Source organism: Amphiprion ocellaris, chromosome 21 (assembly GCF_022539595.1).
Source record: "Amphiprion ocellaris isolate individual 3 ecotype Okinawa chromosome 21, ASM2253959v1, whole genome shotgun sequence".
Lineage (NCBI taxonomy): Eukaryota > Metazoa > Chordata > Actinopteri > Pomacentridae > Amphiprion > Amphiprion ocellaris.
The window spans coordinates 641,841-659,910 of record NC_072786.1 but is presented as its reverse complement, the minus strand read 5'-3'; the positions used below and the strand labels follow the sequence as shown (position 1 = coordinate 659,910).

General features: G+C 42.4%; 1 protein-coding gene across 2 annotated transcripts in view; it reads right to left on the bottom strand.

Annotated features, from left to right (window-relative positions):
- LOC111571319 (potassium voltage-gated channel subfamily A member 1) overlaps positions 1-17,829 on the bottom strand; it is a 46,677-nt gene extending 28,848 nt beyond the window's left edge. The window contains exons 1-2 of one of the 2 annotated variants that reach the window (XM_055006760.1): positions 15,191-17,829; positions 1,869-1,949 (exon numbers count right to left, since the gene is read on the bottom strand). In XM_055006760.1, the coding sequence (XP_054862735.1) occupies positions 15,613-17,316 (1,704 nt within the window). In that variant the 5' untranslated portion in view covers positions 17,317-17,829 and the 3' untranslated portion in view covers positions 1,869-1,949; positions 15,191-15,612. The remainder of the gene's footprint in view (positions 1-1,868; positions 1,950-15,190) is intronic. The other variant, XM_055006759.1, reaches the window with a different exon arrangement.
- Between the last annotated feature and the right edge of the window lie 241 nt (positions 17,830-18,070).

Below are 18,070 nucleotides of genomic sequence, written 5' to 3'. Positions count from 1 at the left end.
GACCCCAACAGAATTCTAGAGTTCTCCGTTATTCTCAGAACTCGACTGCCTTCATCTAATACAAGAACATCACAGTTCAGGGTGAAACTGATCAGAAAGGAGGTTCAGAGTCTGATGGTTTGAAAACATCCATCCATCCATCCATCCATCCATCCATCCATCCATCCATTATCTATACACCTCTTAATCCTCACTAGGGTCATGGGGGGGCTGGAGTCTATCCCAGCTGACTCAGGTGAAGGCAGGGGACACCCTAGACAGGTCACCAGTCTGTCACAGGGCTACATACAGAGACAAACAATCACTCTCACATTCACACCTACGGGCAATTTAGAATGATCAATTAACCTCAGCATATTTTTGGACTGTGGGAGGAAGCCGGAGTACCCGGAGAGAACCCACACATGCACAGGGAGAACATGCAAACTCCATGCAGAAAGATCCCGGGAAAGTCGGGACGTGAACCAGGGATCTTCTAGCTGCAAGGCGAAAGTGCTAACCACTACGCCACTGTGCAGCCCGGTTTGAAAACAACTCAGCTCTAAATACCAAAAGACCAAACAGCTGATAACTGAGCTCAGGAGAACTGACCACTGACCATACATGGAGAGAAGAACAGCAGAACCAAACCAACGGAGTCCATAATCACCACACGGACCAATATGCAAGATTTAAAGACACTCAATGAGATGAACTCGGTTCATTTCCAGTCTTTCTGCAACATCTTCCAGGCAGAAGCTGCAGAATAGACAGAAGCCTTTTACCCACTTCAGTACGAACAGAAAGCAACAGATGATCTGGTGAACAGAAAGAGTGAAGAACAGAACTTTTCTGTGCCATTAACCCTCTTATTGTCCTCATTTACGGGCACCAAAAAGTATTGTTTCCTTGTCTGAAAAAAATCCAAAACTTCAGCAAAAAAATTCCCCAAATTTTTGAAAATTTGCAAAACTTTCAGGAAGAAAATTCCAATAATTCCTTAAAAGTTTCCCTTAAAAGTTTTTTTTTTTTAAATCCCCCAAATTTGGCAAGAAAATTCTTAAATATTTTCAAAAAATGAGTAAAAATCTTCCAAAAAATCCTAAAAACATCTAAAGTAATTCCATATATATCAGTAAAACTTCTAATATTTTCTTTAAGAACATTCACATAAAAATCAACCAAAATCCAGCAAAATTTGTTGGATTTTGGTTGATTTTTATGTGAATGTTCTTAAGACACATTTTTAACATTTCTTTTTTTCCACCAAAAAATGTTCAAAGATTTCCCAAAAATGTTGAAAATGTGGACATCAGAAGCTTCACTGTGAAAATATATTTTTTTTCCACATTTTCAAACTTTAAACCGGGTCAATTTTGACCCGCAGGACAACATGAAGGTTAAGGAGCAAATGTAGTCCAAGTATTGCCTCATATATGAAACTTTACCAACAATGGATCCTTCTGGAGGCTAAAGCTGCCGTCCCACCAGAGAACAGAACTCTCAGTGGAGCGTTGACATTTTACTTTTTTACTGAATAAACTGAATCAGAGACGCAGCAGAAGTGAAGCCGCCTCCATTTTCCTGCAGCTTTTAAAATGGAAGTTTGAACCACAGGCTGCTGCTGGTAGAAAAAGAGTTAAAAGAGGTTCTGAAAAACACCCTGGAAACGGAAAACCGACTTTCCTCCTGAGTCCTGGGTTCACAGCTCTGCCCCATCTTTGCTCTGGCAGTGATTCCCTGTTTTTTCCAGCAGCAGTGGAGGCTGCAGCTGAGCACTGTGGATGTATTTATATATATATTTATGCATGAGTGTGGCGTTATGTAACTTCCTCGCTGCATTGTCTCTCCTGCTCCCAGCGTTTCTGATGGAGGCTCATGCTAATCACCTCCATGCATCGAGGAGGAGCTGCCAGAAGCCTCGGTCATCGTCTCCAGCTGAGCCTCGGTGTGTTTGACGGCTCTAATCACTGTGGAGTAACAGCAGATAATTAGTTGTGCTGCAGAAGCTCCTCGCTAACATTTCTGGAGTCACTGTGCTGTCACGGAGAGCATCACCGCCCCCGGATTAGATGCATTTATGGGGATAAAAATAGAACCGTGATAATGCATCCCATCTAAATACTGGACATCTTGTTTGTAGGAACCATGGGGTTGGGATTAGTCAAGTTGTTACCGTCTCCCAGCTCTCAGTGAAATGAGATGTCACTCATTCTGACAGCTGCATCTCGGCAAAGTTTTTAAAGTTTTTGAGCGCCTCAAATCCTGCCGTGGCTCCAGACATGACCGGAAGAACATTCACCAAAAAATCAACCAAAATCCAGCAATTTTCACTGGATTTTGGTTGATTTTTATGTGAATGTTCTTAAAGAAACATTTTTTTATATATTTTTCTTCCACCAAAAAGTGTTCAATAATTTCCCAAAAAATGTTGAAAATGTGGAAGTTTTCGCTGTGAAAATATATGTTTTTCCACATTTTCAAACTTTAAAACGGGTCAATTTGACCCACAGGACGACATGAGGGTTAAACTAATTCCTACTAACGCTGTAGACGGACCGATTTCTCTAAATGTCCGACGATTCCTGTGATTAGACGACAGGAAAATTAAAGCCTCTGAGATTATCATGTTCAAGCTGAAGTCAGAAACGTGGTTTTTCGAGGATCTTTGTCCTTCAGTCGCTGTCAGCAGCAGACAGCTTCCCCTAATTGGGTTCTGCAGCTCGCCGCCAGTTCACCAGATTACAGCCAGAATTTATGCCGGTTGGACGGCGTCCCGGCGCTCGTGGTCCTCGGATCTGGCTAATTGATACGTCCAGCACAAAACGGTTCAGAGTGATTCAGTCAGCAGCAGGAGAGGTGGGAATGAAGAGGATCTCCTGAAGACATCATGTTCTCTGTTATTATCTGGTATTATCTGTGCTGTAGCGTTAAGATTTATACTGAGTACAACAGTTTTGTCATAGTTTAAACCTGCAAGTCTGCTGACATTTAATATACGGTGTTTTTAACAGCTGCTGTAATGTCTAATTTCAGAACAACAACCCTGAACACCAACAACAACCCTGAACACCAACAACAACCCTAAACACCAACAACAACCCTGAACACCAACAACAACCATAAACACCAACAACAACCCTAAACACCAACAACAACCCTGAACACCAACAACAACCATAAACACCAACAACAACCCTGAACACCAACAACAACCCTGAACACCAACAACAACCCTGAACACCAACAACAACCATAAATACCAACAACAACCATAAATACCAACAACAACCATAAATACCAACAACAACCATAAATACCAACAACAACCCTGAACACCAACAACCCTATACACCAACAACAACCCTGAACACCAACAACAACCCTAAACACTAACAACAACCCTGAACACCAACAACAACCCTGAACACCAACAACCCTAAACACCAACAACAACCCTGAACACCAACAACAACCCTAAACACCAACAACAACCCTGAACACCAACAACAACCCTGAACACCAACAACAACCCTGAACATCCAACAACAACCCTAAACACCAACAACCCTGAACACCAACAACAACCATAAACACCAACAACAACCCTAAACACCAACAACAACCCTGAACACCAACAACCATGAACACCAACAACCCTAAACACCAACAACAACCCTGAACACCAACAACAACCCTAAACACCAACAACAACCCTGAACACCAACAACAACCATAAACACCAACAACAACTCTGAACATCAACAACCCTAAACACCAACAACAACCCTGAACACCAACAACAACCCTGAACACCAACAACAACCCTGAACATCCAACAACAACCCTAAACACCAACAACCATAAACACCAACAACAACCCTGAACACCAACAACAACCCTGAACATCCAACAACAACCCTAAACACCAACAACAACCCTGAACACCAACAACAACCCTGAACATCCAACAACAACCCTAAACACCAACAACAACCCTGAACACCAACAACCCTGAACACCAACAACAACCCTGAACACCAACAACAACCCTGAACACCAACAACAACCCTGAACACCAACAACAACCATAAACACCAACAACAACCCTAAACACCAACAACAACCCTGAACACCAACAACCATAAACACCAACAACCCTAAACAACAACCATAAACACCAACAACAACCATAAACACCAACAACAACCATAAACACCAACAACCATAAACACCAACAACCCTAAACACCAACAACAACCATAAACACCAACAACAACCCTAAACACCAACAACAACCATAAACACCAACAACAACCCTAAACACCAACAACCATAAACACCAACAACCACAAACACCAACAACAACCACAAACACCAACAACAACCCTAAACACCAACAACAACCATAAACACCAACAACAACTCTAAAATGTTAAAGGAACTTTCTGGTTCCTGCTGTTCCGAGTCTTTTATAAAAACATAGAATCCAGACAGTTTGACTGAAGTCAGCAGAACATCTCATTCGTGTTTCAACTCTATCAGGTAAAAATATTCATCTGTCCAATGGTTGGTTTAGAAGCATGAAGCTGCACTTTGTATTGCTGCTAACGAGGCAATGCTAGCAGGCTAGCATGCTAAAAACAACCGTAGCATATTAAACATTACGTCAATGTTAGCTTGATGGTGCTTCCTTTAACTCTTCTGTTGTCCTCATTTACAGGCACCAAAAAATATTGTTTCCTTGTCTGAAAAAAATCCAAAAATTCAGCAAAAAAATTCCCCAAATTTCTGAAAATTTGCAAAACCTTCAGGAAGAAAATTCCAATAATTCCTTAAATCCCCCAAATTTGGCAATAGAATTCTTGAAAATATTCTCAAAAAATGAGTAAAAACCTTCCAAAAAATGCTAAAAATATCTAAAGTGATTCCATATATATCAGTAAAACTGCTAATATTTTCTTTAAGAACATTCACAAAAATCAACCACAATCCAGCAAATTTCGCTGGATTTTTTTGTTTGATTTTGTTGTGAATGTTCTTAATGAAACATTTCTTTTTTTCCACCAAAAAATGTTCAAAGATTCCCAAAAATGTTGAAAATGTGGACATCAGAAGTTTCACTGTGAAAATATATTTTTTTCCACATTTTCAAACTTTAAAACGGGTCGATTCTGACCCGCAGGACGACATGAGGGTTAATTCAGTTACTCAAAAACACCAGAAAGGTGTGCAGATTTATTAAATGTTAGATTTAGTTCTGTTTGTGCTGCTTTCAGCCGTTATTAACATCCAGTCACTGCTGCAGTCTTTATCCAGGAATAATGCAAAAGAAGTGGCGTTCCCGGACACTAAAACAGATCACTGTTGGTTTTAATGAGCAGGAGACGTGATGGAGGCTGTAATTACTCTGTGAAATCAGCTGAACGTAATAAAAGATGCAGGCCAACGTGTACGTTTGGTTGCGGTCGACTGCGTCCAGATGCTGCACCGCTGCCGGGCTGTTGGTGGAGGTGAAGCCATGTGGATCTGCAGGACAGATTTTAGTCCTGCAGCTTTCTGCTCGCTGACACAAGCTCAGCCAGCAGACACGACGCTGAACGACGGCTTCCTTCATGCCGTCAGAAGGTCCTCGTACAGCAGCAAAAACACAAATCAGAGGTTATGTAATGGAACCGGATCGGGGCAGCGAGGGAGCAACAGAGGAGGAATGAGACGATTAGAGGCAGCTGATGGAGGATGGAATAAACCGCACTTTAGGAGGAATTCCTTCTGTGATTCCCGGGATAAATATTCTGCTTGTTTCATCCACTTATTGAGCGCCACTGTAAAAAACTAAACTATGAATCCGTCAATTTAACCCTGGTGTCGTCCTGCAGGTCAGACTGACCCATTTTAAAGTTTGAAAATGTGGAGAAAAAAAATTTTTTCACAGTGAAACTTCTGATGTCCACATTTTCAACATTTTTGGGAAATCTTTGAACATTTTTTGGCGGAAAAAAGAAATGTTCTTAAATAAAATGGAAGTTTTACTGATATATATGGAACCACTTTAGCTATTTTTAGGATTTTTTTGGAAGATTTTTACTAAATCTGTGGATGTTCTCAGTCATCCAGGTCATGATAAGTCTCAAGCAAGCATAAGTTATGGCAAAACGTTTCACCTCTCATCCAAGAGGCTTCTTCAGTTCTGAAAGCCTGGTGGGGAGTACCAGATATTTATCCACCAGGAAGGTGGTGGCAAAAACAAGTGGACAAAGACCCGAAACCAACAGACTCGTTAGGTGTTAATGTGAGTCGTTAGCCTTTGATGGGCGGTCGTTACCCCTCCCAGCCCTCTAGGAGGGTGGTTGGGGGTCACCTGACTGCAGGTGGGAATGATGGCTGCACCTCCTTGGGAGGGCTCTAAGAACGGCGTTGTAAGTGGGAGACAAGTGGTGTCTGAGGCCCCCTCCTCTGTTCAAAGATGGCCGTTCTAGTTTGACATGAATGGCTTCTTTTACCTCCTCTCAAACCATCTGTCCTCTCTGGCTAGAACGCGCACCTTGTGGTCATCAAAGGAGTGCCCCTTCTCCTTGAGGTGGAGGTGGACTGCTGAGTCCTGGCCTGTGGTCGTGGCCCTCCTGTGTTGTGCCATGCGCTTGTGTAATGGCTGCTTAGTCTCTCCAATGTACAGGTCAGAGCATCCCTCATTGCACTGCACTGCGTACACCACATTGCTCTGTTTCTCCCTTGGAATTTTGTCCTTGGGATGGACCAGCTTTTGCCTCAGAGTGTTGCTGGGCTTGAAGTGTACTGGGATCTGGTGGGTGTTAAAGATCCTCCTGAGTTTCTCTGAAATTCCTGCCACATAGGGGATGACAATGTTGTTTCTCTTTTTGTGGTCCTCGTCTTTCTTATCCTCCCTGCGCTTTTTTGCTGTTTTGATAAAAGCCCAGTTTGGATAGCCACAAGTTTGAAGAGCAGAGTGAATATGTTTGTGTTCCCTTCTTTTTACTCATTTTTTGAAAATATTTACACAAATTTTCTTGCCAAATTTGCGGGATTTTTTAAAAAATAGAACTTTTAAGGAAACTTTTAAGGAATTATTGGAATTTTCTTCCTGAAGGTTTTGCAAATTTTCAGAAATTTGGGGAATTTTTTTGCTGAATTTTTGGATTTTTTTCAGACAAGGAAACAATATTTTTTGGCAAATGAAGACAAAGGGAGGGTTAAAGTAAGAACCTGGAATCGACACATCGATGTTTCCTTCAGTCAGAATCCATTGGTTCCAGGATGGAGGAAGTTTCTGATATTTTTGGAGAATGTTTGAATAAAAAATGTAAAATCAGAGGATCCTGGAGAGTGAAGGCTGCTAACTTAGTTTAGCATAGCATCCAGAGAAAAGGAAGTGTTGGATGAATGTCATTAATGTGATCGACATCTTTACGGATTCACGAGTCGATGCTTCAACATGAACGAAGCTCCAGGGAGGAACAAAGTCATTTTTAGTCACTTTTAGTTTGGGTTCATTATCCTAGAAAACACCATCCGGAGCTCACAGCTGCTTACAAAAGTCCATTTTAATACCAGTTATTGTCCAAAACAAAATTTAACCTGTAATTTCTTGGAAACTTTCTTCTGGTTTCCTAAAACTGTGATTGTCTCTATTTAACTGCGAATAAAAGAATATTTCCAAAAGAAGCTCAGTGCACTTTGGTGTTTATTTAGAGGAAAAACTGCAGTTATTATTAATTTTACAGTTATTCCGTTAGTAAAATTATTATAAATGCAGCTATTAAGGCTGCTTCACACTGTAAATACCAGCATTTAGACAGCAGGTGGCGCTGCAGGGGCAGACTAAAGACTAAACTCTAAAGTGGTGTTTTTTTATCTGCGTGAAATAATCAATTAATAATATAATAATAATGTAAGAATAACTTATAGATTCATTGAAGAAAGTCTAAATGTTGACTGATTTATTCCATTTTCAAATGAGGAAATTCTTTTTTAGTTATGAGTTCAGAACGATTCCTAGAAAGACTAAAACACTGCATTTATTTCTCAGGTTTCTTCTGTGAAAATCTGTCCTCAGATCAGTTTGCAACTAAAAACAGAGTTTGAAAAAAGCTGTTCAGAATTAAACTGAACCAACGTTGAGCAGAAACATCAGTTAATAATTACTGAAGCTTCTCTTTGTCTTCTGTGAAACTTTCTGGTCATTTGCAGCTCATTTTTGAGGAAATTACAAGAAAGTATTCTATTAAGTCTGCTTGAAAATACATAAAAACAGAATATAAATGATGACCACATGTTCTACTGTTAAAGCAGGTTCCTAATTTATCTGTTTATTCATGTAAAGATGCTGAAGTCTTTATGTTGGAATCAGAAATTTGATGAAAGTTAGTTTCTTTAAAAAGTCTCGACAAGTTCAAATGTCAAGAAAAGAAATTTTCTGAACACCAACAGCAACCATAAACACCTACAACAACCATAAACACCTACAACAACCATAATCACCTACAACAACCATAATCACCTACAACAACCATAAACACCAACAACAACCATAAACACCAACAACCATAAACACCAACAACAACCATAAACGCCAACAACAACCCTAAACACCAACAACCATAAACACCGACAACCATAAACACCAACAACCATAAACACCTACAACAACCATAAACACCAACAACCATAAACGCAAACAACAACCATAAACGCCAACAACCCTAAACACCAACAACCCTAAACACCAAAAACCATAAACACGAACAACCATAAACACCAACAACCCTAAACACCAACAACAACCATAAACACCGACAACCATAAACACCGACAACCATAAACACCAACAACCCTAAACACCAACAACAACCATAAACACCAACAACCATAAACACCAACAACCATAAACACGAACAACAACCATAAACACCAACAACCCTAAACACCAACAACAACCATAAACACCGACAACCATAAACACCAACAACAACCCTAAACACCAACAACCATAAACACCTACAACAACCATAAACACCAATAACCATAAATGCCAACAACAAACATAAACGCCAACAACAACCCTAAACACCAACAACCCTAAACACCAACAACCATAAACACCAAAAACCATGAACACCAACAAGAGCAATAAACACCAACAACCATAAACACCTACAACAACCATAAACACCTACAACAACCATAAACACCTACAACCATAAACACCTACAACAACCATAAACACCAACAACAACCATAAACACCAACAACCATAAACACCAACAACAACCATAAACACCGACAACCATAAACACCAACAACCATAAACACCTACAACAACCATAAACACCAACAACCATAAACGCCAACAACAACCATAAACACAAAAAACAACCATAAACGCAAACAACAACCGTAAACACCAACAACCCTAAACACCAACAACCATAAAGACCAACAACCATAAACACCAACAACCATAAACACCAACAACAACCATAAACACCAACAACATCCATAAACGCCAAAAAGAACCCTAAACATGAACAACAACCATAAACACCAACAACCCTAAACACAAACAACAACCATAAACACCAACAACAACCCTGAACACCAACAACAACCCTGAACACCAACAACAACCATAAACACAACAACCCTGAACACCAACAACAACCACAAACACCAACAACCATAAACACAACAACCCTGAACACCAACAACAACCATAAACACCAATAACCTAGGGCTGGGCGATATGGCCTAAAAACAAAATCCCAGATTTTTTCACAAAAAAATCCCCATTCACGATTTGTCCGATTTTTTTTTTTACCCTCTACCTAATCTCTGCACGCCGGAGTCCAGTCTACTTTATGCAAATGAGCTGCAGCCCTCTCCAGGTAAACACAATGGATCGCAGCTGGAAATGCGCTGCATGTGGCATGCTGGTCTGGTTGTGGAGCGTTTCCAGCTGTGATCAGGTGTGTTTACCTGGAGAGGGCTGCAGCTCATTTGCATAAAGTAGACTGACTCGTACTTTATGCAAATTGGATGTGGCGTGCAGAGATTCCACACATCGTGAAACTGTCCTCAAACTTCTAAACTAGGCATCGGTGACATTAAAACGAAGACAGATTTAGCTGCTGCACAGATTATTTCTCGCTTCAAATGCTTTCAGAAATACTTTTCGGTGATGTGTTTTTTGAAATAAAAGGGAAAGTTTGCGGCCGAGCCGCTGTTTTTATTCGACTTGTCTGCAGGACTGTCCAGCTAAAAGCTCGGTCATGTGACCACGTAGCGGCCTGCTGTTGCTCAGAGCTGTCATGTGACCATGTTGTGGTTCGCTAGTGACCGCCGTCCGTGTGATTTTCAGATGTGGTGCGTTGCCGTGCGGGAAAATAGCATCTAGTGGACACGTGCCTTTAGATCTGCACCGCTCGCCGCCATGTTGTTTGTGTATCAAGCGTGGGGGGGAGGGGGGCGCTCACTCTGAACTACGGGAGCCCAGCGGGAAGGTGTTGGTGGCGGATGTTGATGAGAAAATCGATTTTCATTAAAACAAATCGACATTAAGTACAAACTCAAATTAATCGATAAAATCGATTTATCGCCCAGCCCTACAACAACCATAAACACCAACAACTATAAACACCAGCAACCATAAACACCAACAACTATAAACATCAACAACCATAAACACCAACAACAACCATAAACACCAACAACAACCCTGAACACCAACAACAACCATAAACACCAACAACAACACTAAACACCAACAACAACACTAAACACCAACAACCCTAAACACCAACAACAACCATAAACACAACAACCCTAAACACCAACAACAACTATAAACACCAACAACCATAAACACCAACAACCCTGAAGACCAACAACAACTATAAACACAACAACCATAAACACCAACAACAACCCTGAACACCAACAACAACCATAAACACCAACAACAACCATAAACACAACAACCATAAACACCAACAACAACCCTGAACACCAACAACAACCATAAACACCAACAACCCTGAACACCAACAACAACCATAAACACCAACAACTACCATAAACGCCAACAACCCTGAACACCAACAACAACCATAAACACAACAACCCTAAACACCAACAACTATAAACACCAACAACCATAAACACCAACAACCCTGAACACCAACAATAACCATAAACACCAACAACTATAAACACCAACAACAACCCTGAACACCGACAACCATAAACACCAACAACCCTGAACACCAACAACAACCATAAACACCAACAACAACCATAAACACCAACAACAACCATAAACACAACAACCCTAAACACCAACAACTATAAACACCAACAACCATAAACACCAACAACCATAAACACCAACAACCCTGAACACCAACAACAACTATAAACACCAACAATAACCATAAACACCAACAACTATAAACACCAACAACAACCATAAACACAACAACCCTAAACACCAACAACTATAAACACCAACAACCATAAACACCAACAACCATAAACACCAACAACAACTATAAACACCAACAATAACCATAAACACCAACAACTATAAACACCAACAACCATAAACACCAACAACAACCCTGAACACCAACAACAACCATAAACACCAACAACAACCCTGAACACCAACAACAACCATAAACACCAACAACAACCATAAACGCCAACAACCCTGAAAACCAACAACAACAACCATAAACACAACAACCATAAACACCAACAACAACCCTGAACACCAACAACAACCATAAACACCAACAACCCTGAACACCAACAATAACCATAAACACCAAGTATAAACACCAACAACCATAAACACCAACAACCATAAACATCAACAACCATAAACACAACAACAACCATAAACACCAACAACCCTGAACACCAACAACAACTATAAACACCAACAACCATAAACACCAACAACCATAAACACCAACAACAACTATAAACACCAACAATAACCATAAACACCAACAACTATAAACACCAACAACAACTATAAACACCAACAACCATAAACACCAACAACAACCCTGAACACCAACAACAACCATAAACACCAACAACAACCATAAACGCCAACAACCCTGAAAACCAACAACAACAACCATAAACACCAACAACAACCATAAACACAACAACCATAAACACCAACAACAACCCTGAACACCAACAACAACCATAAACACCAACAACAACCATAAACGCCAACAACCCTGAAAACCAACAACAACAACCATAAACACCAACAACAACCATAAACACAACAACCATAAACACCAACAACAACCCTGAACACCAACAACAACCATAAACACCAACAACCCTGAACACCAACAATAACCATAAACACCAAGTATAAACACCAACAACCATAAACACCAACAACCATAAACATCAACAACCATAAACACAACAACAACCATAAACACCAACAACCCTGAACACCAACAACAACCATAAACACCAACAACCCTGAACACCAACAACAACCATAAACACCAACAACAACCATAAACGCCAACAACCCTGAACACCAACAACAACCATAAACACAACAACCCTAAACACCAACAACTATAAACACCAACAACCATAAACACCAACAACAACCCTGAACACCAACAACAACCATAAACACCAACAACCCTGAACACCAACAATAACCATAAACACCAAGTATAAACACCAACAACCATAAACACCAACAACCATAAACATCAACAACCATAAACACAACAACAACCATAAACACCAACAACCCTGAACACCAACAACAACCATAAACACCAACAACCCTGAACACCAACAACAACCATAAACACCAACAACAACCATAAACGCCAACAACCCTGAACACCAACAACAACCATAAACACAACAACCCTAAACACCAACAACTATAAACACCAACAACCATAAACACCAACAACAACCCTGAACACCAACAACAACCATAAACACCAACAACCTGGTAGTAAAAACTGCCCCATCTGAGACACTGCAGGGGTAAAAACTGCCCCATCTCCTCAACCCCGTACACCCAGTGACAGTCTGTTGCCCTCCTGCCCTCCAGGAGGCGCTACAGAAGCTGTTCATCCTGTTTACTCTGTAAACATATTGTGCTCCTAAATGGTCTTTGTTGTCTTTATATTTGCCGTTTTTTATTTGCTGTCTGTTTATTTCCTGTTTTTTAATTTTTCTGTGGATCTCCTGAATCTCTTCTCAGTGTGGAACTATAAATACCCACGATGCACCGGGTGGTTCTTTCAGCTCGGAGCTCTTCAGGTGTCTCAGGACAGAAGTGCAGAAAGTTCTCAGCTGCTCTGGAGGAAACAGAAGCTGATGGAGCGTCGCCTGCAGACTCCATCTGTCCTCTGAACCCACCGAAAAACAATCACTGGACCGACTATTATCAGCTGCTTCTGCTCTAAACCACATCATTCCTTCATGTTTCACCACAAACTGCACTTGAATGGAAACCTGATTCAAACTGAGACCAAATGTTCGTTTTAACTGCAGATAAAAAGCTTTCCTGGTTGAATAAATTAAAATACGAATAAGGGTTTACTGGAATCACAGTCAGATTATGATTATTTGACTAAAACTGGAGGTTCACTGAGGAAAGAATCCACTACTTTGATAATCAATCAATCGTTTTGTGCATTTGTTAAAAATCTGAATATTTTTCTGGTTTCTGAGCTGTTGGCTGAAGAAAACAAGAAGCCTGAAAACATCACATCAGAGATTTTAAAGACAAACCCATAAATGAATTCATCCAAAAGCAGAGCAGACGGTGGAAAGCTTTGTTTTACAGCAAAACAAACCACTGAGAATTATTTCCTGTCTGATTAGAACTCAGTAAAACCTCAACACAGATTTAGACGTTCTGACATGTTCACATAAAAGTTAAGAAATCAGATTTAAGTCCTCAAACATCATCTTCAGAATAAAAGTCTGTGATAGTCGGAGCCAAACAGATTTATCCCAGAAAAAGATGTTTTCACTGTTTTCTGCTGCTCAGACAGGAAGAAAATCTCGTTTTAATCTGCTTTGGAGAAAATCCAAAGAGGTCAAACTCAGTGGAACTTTTCAATACATCTGGTTCTGACTTCTGGAACCCAACAGAACGTAGAACATGTCAGGGTTCCAAGAAACTTCTAAATCTTTTGAATGTTGAGCTTCTTCAGCAGATGGATGTTTGTTAGATCTCCACTTTTAAATCAGTTTCATCAAAACCAGGCAACTGTTTTTATTTAACCCTCCTGTTGTCTTCATTTACAGGAACCAAAAATATTGTTTCCTTGTCTGAAAAAAATCCAGAAATTCAGCAAAAAAATTCCCCAAATTTCTGAAAATTTGCAAAACCTTCAGGAAGAAAATTCCAATAATTCCTTAAAAGTTTCCCTTAAAAGTTTTCTTTTAAAACAAAATCCCCCAAATTTGGCAAGAAAATTCTTGTAAATATTTTCAAAAAATGAGTAAAAATCTTCCCAAAAAAATCCTAAAAATATCTAAAGTGATTCCATATATATCAGTAAAACTTGTAATATTTTCTTTAGGAACATTAATATAAAAACATTTTTATGTGAATGTTCTTCAGAAACATTTTTAACTTTTCCTTTTTTCCACCAAAAAATGTTCAAAGATTTCCCAAAAATGTTGAAAATGTGGACATCAGAAGCTTCTCTGTGAAAATAGATTTTTTTTCCCCACATTTTCAAACTTTAAACCGATTTTGACCTGCAGGACGACATGAGGGTTAAAGTTTTCAATCAGCTTAAATCCAGAACTTTAATCAGGTTTCATCAGTTTCTATGATAAAAGATTTCTGCTTTTAATTTTCAACAAATTTGGAAAAAAGCGACATTTAAATCTTAAACATAGTGAAGAGTAAAGTTCCTGAAGAAATGTTTTAATATTATTTATAAAGATTAATAATCTGAGAGTTGAATCCATGAAATCTATGAAAAAAGTCTGAAGGATGTTTGTGATTCTGCACCTTTGAATGAATTAAATCTAACGGAATATTTTAGATGATGTTTACTGACAAACAGTTTTCAACCTAAAGCAGAAACCAAACATCATCTTCAGTGGATCTGAAGAACCTGAGGAGTTCTGGGTTCTCCTGATGCTGGAGGAGATGAAGACTCACCTGGTTCCAGTGCTGCTGGTCTCTCCAGATGTTCTCCTGGTTCTGCATACTTCCATGTTCTGTCCTTTAATTAAAAAAATGTTCTGTGGTTTAAAACGAGCAGAACAAGGCTGAGGTCCTCTGAGAAGAAGCTTCACACCCGAGCGGTGTCAAAAATAGACTTTTTTCCTCCAGAATCCAGCAGCTGGAATATTTACACAAAGAGCAAAAAGGCTTCTGTCTGGCTCTGCTTATTATGGGCTGTCCCAGCTTTCTGTACAGACTGCTAATCCTTCATGTCCTGCGGGCTCTGCTCATCAGCTCTGGAGGTGTTCTGGTAGTTAAAGGGCCGCTGGGTGCATCAGACCAGCGGATTAAATGTGCTTTTTAGAAAAACTCTCCTTAGTTCTGCTCTCTGCGGGCCGGACGTCCTGGTTCTGATTCTACAGGTCGGTCTCCCGGGTGTCCAGGCAGAAGGCGTACAGAGACCTCTTCAGGTCCAGGCTGCTGTTCGCCTTCATGTTCTTCTCCACCGCTGCGCCCGCCTCGTTGTTCTCCGCGTCCTGGGACTTGGCGGAGGATTTGCTGCCTTTGCGCTTCAGTTCGGGGCTGGTTCTGCCGCTGTTGGGTTCGTCCTTCAGGGAGGACTGGTCCTGGTCCGTCTCCCGGTGGTAGAAGTAGTTGAAGTTGGACACGATGACCGGAACCGGCAGCGCGATGGTCAACACGCCGGCGATGGCGCACAGCGAACCCACGATCTTCCCTCCGACCGTCACCGGCCTCATGTCCCCGTAGCCCACCGTCGTCATGGTGACCACGGCCCACCAGAAGGCGTCCGGGATGCTGGAGAAGTGAGACTCCGGTTCGTCCGCCTCGGCGAAGTAGACGGCGCTGGAGAAGAGGATGACTCCGATGAAGAGGAAGAAGATGAGCAGCCCCAGCTCCCTCATGCTGGCCTTCAGAGTCTGACCCAGGATCTGGAGACCCTTGGAGTGGCGGGACAGCTTGAAGATCCGGAAGACCCGGACCAGGCGGATGACCCTCAGGATGGCCAGACTCATGGCCTGCTGGCCGTTCTGGTGCTCCTGGCCCTGCTGCTCCGCCAGCTCGGTGCCCACCGTGATGAAGTAAGGCATGATGGACATGATGTCGATGATGTTCATGATAGTTTTGGAGAACTCGGACTTGCTCGGACACGCGAAGAAGCGCACGAACAGCTCGAAGGTGAACCAGATGACGCACGTGGTCTCGATGATGAAGAAGGGGTCCGTGAAGGTGAGGGAGGGTCGCGGCGCGGTGCTGTTGTCCAGCCGGCTGGTCACCGGCAGCTCCCGCTCGTCCCGGAACTCTGGCAGCGTCTCCAAGCAGAAGGTGATGATGGAGATGGTGATGACGATCACGGACACGATGGCGATGCCCCGCGCGGGGCTGGAGCTCTCCGGGTACTCGAAGATGAGCCAGACCTGCTTCTGGAACTCGTTCTGCGGCAGCGGCTTCTCCTCCTCCTTGATGAAACCCTCGTCCTCGCGGAACCGCTCCATGGCCTCCTCCCCCAGCTGGTAGAACCGGATCTCATCCGCAAACACGTCGATGGACACGTTGACGGGTCTCCGGATCTTCCCCCCGGACTGGTAGAAGTACAGGATCCCGTCGAAGCTCGGCCTGTTGCGGTCAAAGAAGTACTCGTTCCGGAGCGGGTCGAAGTATTTGATCCTCTTGGCGGGATCTCCGAGCAGCGTGTCCGGGAACTGGTTCAGGGTTCCCAGCTGGGTCTCGTAACGCAGCCCGGCGATGTTGATGAGAACCCTCTCGTTGCTCTCCGTGTCCATGTCCATGTCCAGCATGTCCTCGTCGAACAGATGGGGACTGTGGTCCGCGCGTAAAAGCGCATCCATGGCGTTCTCGCTGCAGCTGAAAGTGTTGTTCATGTCGTTGATCTTCCAGGAGCTCTGCTGAGGAGGAGGAGGAGGAGGAGGAGGACCGGAGCTTCCTCGGGTGTTCAGCTCCTTCCCGAAGTCCTCTCCGAGTCCGCTCTGAACAAAGCCCGACTGAGGCACATCCAGCGCGTTCCGGCAGCTCTCCTCCGCATTGCTGCCGCCGCTCCCTTTGGCGCCGCCGTTCTCAAAGCTCACCAAGGCTATCTCCATTCCGCAGCCATCCAGTTACCGACAGAAGGAGGGAGACTTGTTGAGCCGCAGCGCGAACATCCTCCCGACGCGTCCACAGGAGCCCAAGTGCAGCAGATGGAGACGGAGCCGCGCTCTGGACCGGGCCGGTATTGCGCTCTGGACCGGGCCGTGCTGCTCCAGCCGCCGCTCCGCTTCACGTCCTCGCTGCTCCTCCTCTGTTCGGGTCTGAACGGGACTAAACGGAGCGGCGGAGACCCGGATGAAGCCGCCTGATTATTCCTGACGTCAAAAGTGGAGCTGAAGCGCAGAGAGTGTCTGAGAGACAAGCTGTCATCCGCTGTTCCCTCCATCTGGCCTCCCCCCGTCGCTCCCCGCGGACACGCGCTCCGTTGGTGACAAAGTGCGCGCGCTGGCCGTCAGATTTGTTCCCTTCTTTTATTTAAAACGTCAATCAGAATGAGAACCTTTAATAGGACCAGAACACATGAAGTTCCTTTGGTTTAAAGGAAATAAACTAGAAAGTTCCACCTGTTTCTACAGAACCACAGTTACAACAGGAAGGTTCTACTGTTAGAACTCTGTTAGTGGAACCAAAGTTCTGCAGCAGAAAACCTTTTCTCTGTTTTAATTCTCACATTAAGAATCAAACTGGGTCAGAACCTGAAGTTTGGATGGGAACAGTCTCAGAACAGCAAAAACACTTTGGACAGAACATTCTGGTTCTCCATCGTTTATATCAGAACCAACTTTAGCAGCAGCTCAACATTTTCTA